At 38.0% G+C, this 6,741-nt stretch overlaps 2 protein-coding genes across 4 annotated transcripts; both read right to left on the bottom strand.

Annotated features, from left to right (window-relative positions):
- Positions 1 to 263: 263 nt before the first annotated feature.
- acyp1 (acylphosphatase 1, erythrocyte (common) type) lies at positions 264 to 1,714 on the bottom strand. 2 transcript variants are annotated; one of them, XM_042501277.1, is made up of 3 exons: positions 1,602 to 1,677; positions 1,361 to 1,448; positions 264 to 673 (listed from the first exon to the last, which is right to left on the bottom strand). In XM_042501277.1, the coding sequence occupies exons 2-3, from the start codon at positions 1,439 to 1,441 to the stop codon at positions 458 to 460; spliced, it is 297 nt and encodes a 98-aa protein (XP_042357211.1). In that variant the 5' UTR covers positions 1,442 to 1,448; positions 1,602 to 1,677; the 3' UTR covers positions 264 to 457. The 2 variants fall into 2 exon arrangements, with proteins under 2 accessions (XP_042357211.1, XP_042357210.1); XM_042501276.1 differs by having other exon boundaries at positions 266 to 673; positions 1,646 to 1,714.
- A 1,021-nt stretch (positions 1,715 to 2,735) lies between these two features.
- Positions 2,736 to 6,067, bottom strand: LOC121953781 (zinc finger protein 239-like). 2 transcript variants are annotated; one of them, XM_042500999.1, is made up of 3 exons: positions 5,830 to 5,886; positions 5,261 to 5,445; positions 2,736 to 5,005 (listed from the first exon to the last, which is right to left on the bottom strand). In XM_042500999.1, exon 3 carries the CDS (start codon positions 4,938 to 4,940, stop codon positions 3,795 to 3,797), a length of 1,146 nt encoding a protein of 381 aa, XP_042356933.1. In that variant the 5' UTR covers positions 4,941 to 5,005; positions 5,261 to 5,445; positions 5,830 to 5,886; the 3' UTR covers positions 2,736 to 3,794. The 2 variants fall into 2 exon arrangements, with proteins under 2 accessions (XP_042356933.1, XP_042356932.1); XM_042500998.1 differs by lacking the exon at positions 5,261 to 5,445 and having other exon boundaries at positions 5,830 to 6,067.
- Positions 6,068 to 6,741: the final 674 nt, after the last annotated feature.

Genomic DNA, 6,741 nt, shown 5'->3' with positions numbered 1-6,741 from the left:
ACAATGTCACTTGTTTACACTTTAAAAATATAGAATTGTTATATTAATTACTGATATATGGAATGTGGCTGTCTTCCAAGTCTTCATTTTCAGTCTTTTCCAAAGGAGGACAGCAGCATCTCTATTGACATTTAATTATTCATCAGCGTGATATCTGCTGGACTCTGGTTTGTTTGCAAATGTCCACCTCAAACAGATTAAGTTGTTAGGGCGCCTCATCAAAAATTGTCTTTAATTCAAACAATGCGAAGTCATCTGAAAGGAATTTACCATTTATTAATGTAATTCCATATATTATATATATTGTAGTTGTAAGGACACATAAAATAACTACATCTTTTCAATTCATTACTTGAGTTGCATTACAACCAGATACTATAATACAAATACAACAAATAATAGATAAATAAAACATCTGTGTCGAAGTTAATATTACAGGCACAATCTATGTGTTATCTTACTTTACAATGTTAAAAGATGAGTGATCGAGGCTATCAATTGTTTTCTCATTCGTGAACTCTGCCTTGATTATGCTTGACTTGGGGCTCCCGGTGGATTTCAGCCATTCTTGCATTTCTTTCACCTTGCTGTGTGGACCTTGAAGCTGCCCCTGGACAGTTCCTGCACCTGTGTTTTGCACCCATCCCACCAGACCAAGCTTCTTCCCTTCTGCCTGGAAAATAAAACACTGTAAGTTAAAGGGTAGCAGAGGAAAGATACTAATGGGGAATGTGGCTGTGATAGTACACTGGGAAGGAAAAGTTAGATACATTGTACAGGATGAGTCATAAAAATAATAATTCAGAGCTTGAAATAGTGATATGTCATTAGAATCCTTTCATGCTATGTGTTTCATTTAAAATTTTAGAGAAATAAACTGTTTGCACTAACTAACCAGCAAGCATGACAACGGTGAAAAAAGTCTTTTTCAATTCCAAAAGTTTGTTTTCAATGTTTAAACATTTAAAGCACAGTATATAATATCAAATACCTAATTTATGATGGAGGGAGGGTCATGCATTTTAGGAAGGATCAGTGACAAATATTTGTATCTCCGGGGAGGGTAAAAACAAAACAGAACTAAATGAAATCACACCCATGACACCCCCTCCTCTGATTCATAAAGAACAGTCCCTTATATCTGTTTGTAAATTTCCAACTCAAGTAAAGGAAGTCTTTAAGTCTTCTCACGAGGTTTATAATACACCTCACGGCTTTCGTCAGCTTTTATCATCATTCCTCATATTTAAACTCCATCCGCAAGGCCTTGGATGCCTTGGAAAGCTCCAGAAAAATACATACGATTTCTACTGCTCATGTTTAGGCAAACTTTATATCACTGTCAAACAAACAGACTCACTTGAGTGTATTTCCGAAAAAATACACCTTGCACTCGGCCAAAAACTTCATAATCCACTGAAATTAGGTCTTCGTTGGACATAGTGGACCTGGAAAAGGACAAATGAGACAGTGTGGGTGCTGTGCTGTGAATGTGGGGGACCCATCATGCAGCGCAGGGGCTACGTTGCAGCTACTACAAGCTATGCTAATACCATTTATTAATGTTTAAAGTGTTCCAGCTAAATAAATAACACATTTACTTTCGTATTAACGCTCTATGATAGCTCACTGTCTGCCTTTTCACCTGGATATCGTCAAAAAGCCGATGAATATCCAGCTCCACACGATCACTCGCGTTTGAAACATACGGGGATCCGCTTCCGGAAGTGATGTTCAGTGGACCAATCAGAGAACACCCGAGATATTCGGTTTCTAGGCAACGAGTGTAAACGTTGGAGAAAAGGAGTCGCATCAGTTATTTTGGCAATCATCGAGTGGCTTAATTTATTGATAAATAGTTTAGCTAAATTCAACGTTAATTCAGACGACATTCACAAGGTCAGTAAATGCTTAAAAATCTAGATTTGTTTTGTTTTTTTTTGGGGGGGGGAGTATTAATTATAAGTCGATGGCAGCTTGTTCTATATTTTTTCTTACAATGGCCTCTATCATTAGGCCAGCAAATGTTATACAAGACATGCATAGGCGGAGCTATTTCATTTTTTGTGTGATGCACACATTGTGATGGATAATTTAACAGGCATCATATTTAGTATGCTCACTCTCAGCTTTTGTAATTAACCCTTTGAAACCTGGGAAGATCGGCCTGTTTCTTTTCAAGAACATAAGAAGGTAATGAGTAACTTGTGAAGAAATGACCCAAGATATTGGCAAGAAATTAAAATGACCTCCACATTTTCTTTTTTTTTAAATAGAAGAGTAAAAAACATAAACAAATAAGGAAATAACCCGAAAAAGTGTTTAAGATTAAAAGAAAAACAATATAGTTTTTTTCCCTACAAGATCATTTCAGATACATACTTTCTGTAAATTTTCTTGTACTTTTCTCTCTCGTGCACACTCTCTCTTTCTTTTCCTTTGCAGGTCATTTTTCTTGTCACCTTTTCCTAATTTCTTGTAATTTACGAGACATTTCTTGCAAAATTGCTCATTGCCTTTTTTCCCTTTTTCAAAATAAACCAATTTGCTTGAGCTTCAAAGGTTTAAATGCTTGTAAAAGGCATCCGAATGCAACACAAGAAGACTGATGTCGATCCAGGTTTCAAAGGGTTAAAAACCTGAATCAGCAAAGTAACTATAGCTCTCAAGTAAATGTAGTGTAAAATGCACTAAATTAGAACCATACAGAATGTAAAAGGAAAGTAATTAAGGAATACTTTAAAATGGATATTTATTTATTTTCACTGGATTTGTGTAAATTACAAAAATCTTGGCCAACACCAATGTGTATATAAATACAGTCATTGAGTACATGTAGTCACATTCCATCATTGCATATATGCTTGTTCAATATGAGGCAGCTGCACTTATTTCACTACCAAACGGCAGGTAGCCTGTGAGCTGCAACATTAAACACATCATGCATGGTATAACCTTAAACTCTAATAGAAACTATTCTTTGTCATGACTAGTTTATATTTTTTGTCACCCATGTCCCATTTGGCACTGATCATCACTTGTCAAACTGCTGTTTATGTAGTTCAACATTCATTACATACATTACTGCCCATTTGTTTACAACACCATGAAATGCATCATCTACAGCGTGTGTTTCTCTCACCTTTAACGCCCAAAACAAAACAAAAATATATCAAGTTCATGCAATCAAAGAAAATATATATAAATATATGAAATCAAATGGCATAATGCAGACAAAAACACTAGTTGGCAGGATGACAGTGAAAGTGAGACGGCTACTACAGAGACAGTTTCACAATCCACTGATATAATTGAAAGTGTATAAAAAATTGTACAAAAATAAATAAAAAATATTGGTTTAACATGTCAAACATTTGTAGGAACTATGAGCTCCACTGTGCAAAAAAAAAAAAAGATTTTTGAAGGATTTGAGATAGTAGGATTGTTTCAAAGAAATACTGTTGCTAAACATGCAAGTAATGCAGTAACATAAGGAAGAAAACTAAAGTTAGTTCAACATAACTTTACGACATTACTGATAAAGTACTTTTTCATTACACTTGGACATTATGACCTCTTTTTAATGCTAGATTGTATACATTTAATTACAAAGATATAACAATAGCAGAAGTGGATTCAGTGTGCTAGCATGTCTCCACAAGGATCCTGTGTGTATTGTTCCTCAGGTGTTTTTAAAGTGCTGCAGTTGTGTAGCTCCTCACATCTGAGTTCTTGTGTTCTGACAATGGACCACCAGACCTGAATCGTCTCCCACATATTTTGCAAACACAAGGCTACGTGCTTGCGTGCTTTCTTTTATGCCTCGCCAACTGAGCTGCATCAAAGTAGCTTTTTCCGCAGATCTGACAAATGAACGGCTTCTCACCAGTGTGTGCTCTTCTCATGTGGACTAACAAGCGACTGTTATATCTGAAATCTTTCCCACATGTTTGGCAGGAATATGGATTCTCACCCGTGTGGATTCTTATATGAGCCTTCAGTTCTGATTTCCGAATGAATCTTTTCCCGCAGGTGTTGCAAGGGTATGGCTTCTCACCTGTGTGGATTCTCGTGTGAGCTATCAAGCTGCAGTTGAGTCTGAACGCCTTCCCACAGGTTTTGCACAAATGTGGCTTTTCACCTGTGTGGATTGTCATGTGACTTTTCAATTCTGATGTCCGACTGAATGTTTTCCCACAGGTGCTGCAGAAATATGGCTTCTCACCAGTGTGCATTCTCATGTGGAGTGCTAAGTCACTGCTAAACCTGAAGTCTTTGCCGCATGTTTTGCAAAAATACGGCTTCTCACCTGTGTGTGTTCTCATGTGGTCTATCAAGGTACTGCCGCGTCTGAAATCTTTCCCGCATGTTTTGCACGAATACGGCTTCTCACCCGTGTGGATTCTCAAGTGTATTTTCAACTTTGACTTACACTTAAAGGCTTTCCCACATGTGTCACATTTTAAAGGCTTTTTACCTGTGTCGGTATTACACTGAATTTTGGACACGGTAGAGTTGTATTGATTGTTACTGTGGCTTCCACTTTCGTGGTGTCTTTGTTTTGGTTTTGGCTCTGCGTTTGTAGCTGATCCAGAGTCTCCGTGCTCTTTTCTTTTCTGATCTCCACTCTCAGCTTCATTAGCGTTGTGAGAGAGCAGCTGGTTGTCATCGTTTGGCTCTGGTACCACAAAGCTTATAACTGGCAGGTAGACTACATACTCTTTCTCTGCTGCACTTTTAGTGTCATCAGAGTTGAAGTTCAAAGTCTGATCTTCACTGTGATCATTTTCCTCATAAGTGGGACTTGATTTGAAGTCATCAGTCTCCTGCTTCAGTACAAGCTGCTCTCCCTCCTGACTGGTGCAGACCTCCTCCTGTTCCTCTTTAATCTGTGGAGGCTCTCGGTCCTCTTGGTCCAGACTGGAGATCCTCTCTTGCATACAGAGCTGCTGGTCAGCAAGAACCTCCTCCTCCTCCTCCTTACAGACAGGTTGCTGAGGGAGTTCTGGATGGTAAAGAAACACACATCTGAGCAAATAAATACAAGTTTTTACAGTACTGTGAAAAAGTCTTAGGTCACCATAGATATGTCATTTTAAAGAGTTGCAGCGAGTATATATCTCTCTCTATATTTCTCAATCTCAAGATGCAAAGAATACAGAGAACATGTACAATATATAAACACCAAAAAAAGTCAGGAAGAAAATGTTTATCCAGACTGAAGTCAATATCTAGTGTCTACACGTAACGCCTCCTGAACCTGCTTCAGCATTTCCCACAGCTGGTCTTTAGATTTGGGCTATTTTTAATCCTTCCTCTGTCCAGGCAATGCCTCACTGCTTCTATAATCTTCAGATCTGCAGTCTGTCAGGGTTTTTTATCAGCAGTTTTTTCCTCCAAATGTGATTTCACTGCATTAGCAGTGTGGTTGGGATCATCATCATGCTGAAAAGTAAACCCATTTCCAATCAGACGTTATCCTGAAGGAATGGCATGATGTATTAAAAACAAAGACACCAAACATGGATTCATACAAGCATAACAAAAGTTAACTCAAACAGTCAATATTGAGCTTTGGACATACATTGAATGCAAGCCGGTGTAAATATACTATAAGATTACTATTGTAAATCTCATATTGTCTGCTCAAGAGAGTTCAAAATATGTTGTTGAAGTTGTTTTATTCTTGCGTTTTCGGTACTGCTTACTTAGATAACAAAGTTTACGGTGGCCTGAGACTTTTGCATAGTACTGTATTTACACCATTGCGATCCTATATGAGTCATACTGTTCTGCTAGTTTAATAAAGAGCATCAAAGTTTTACACACCCATGTCGTGTGACTTTATTTCGTTTTTCTCAGCGGTATCCAACAGTCTGCGCTGACGATCGATCTCTTCTTGGTACTCGTCGATAGTATTTTTGAAAATTCCGAATATTTCTTTAGCAGCAGCAGTACCTAATCGCTCGTTGACAAACTTTCTAAAATACTGACGTGAAGACATTGTTGCGTAATTGAGAATGAAACAATTATCTGCGCTCCGACTACAAAACCTCCAGCTAAACACACCCAGAGCCACCGCTACTGTCGCCTGTGTTGTTTACTTCCGGTGCATGTCACGCTGTCAGGTTCCGGCCGTACACTGTATACTCTATGGTTCCGCACATTAAAAGTGGCACTGCTGTAGAGCTTGAAAATATTTTTGTATTGAATAACTGTTTTACTCGGATAGGACAACCCAAATTTGTTCTCCTAAATAAAAATCAACACATTGACATTCATTATTCATTTAAGTTGTTTTATTTTCAATACAAAGCATTATAAAGTGAGACATAGAGTGGTAGAGTGCATTCATTTTTACAATTTCTGTTCTGTAAGGCTGTCATTTCCTGCTTTCATGATGCTCATGTATGGTTCCCAGAGCTGAAATGAGTCTTTCTGCTTGCCTTTAGAAATGTAAGTTTGCCTTGGCAGACCTATACACTCTGGGAGCTCCTTTATCTGCATGCTCAGTGTTGGTGCGCCCACACTCTTCCAGCATTATACAATAACTCTCCTGGCTTGGAGAAGTCCAAAGTCTACAAGTTGAGTCTTTTTTAATGTTTGTATAGTCTGCTTAATATTACTGTATTTTCTGCTTGTTTCTTTTTTTCTGGAAATTACACAGAAAAAACCCTCAGCAGCTGGTGTGGAGGCCTCAGGTGTCTTACACAAAGGTCTACAGAACAACAGCACAACCTA

This window comes from Plectropomus leopardus, chromosome 14 (genome assembly GCF_008729295.1).
Source record: "Plectropomus leopardus isolate mb chromosome 14, YSFRI_Pleo_2.0, whole genome shotgun sequence".
Taxonomy (NCBI): Eukaryota; Metazoa; Chordata; class Actinopteri; order Perciformes; family Serranidae; genus Plectropomus; species Plectropomus leopardus.
The sequence above is the reverse complement of the archived record's forward strand: the minus strand, read 5'-3'. Positions and strand labels throughout refer to the sequence as shown.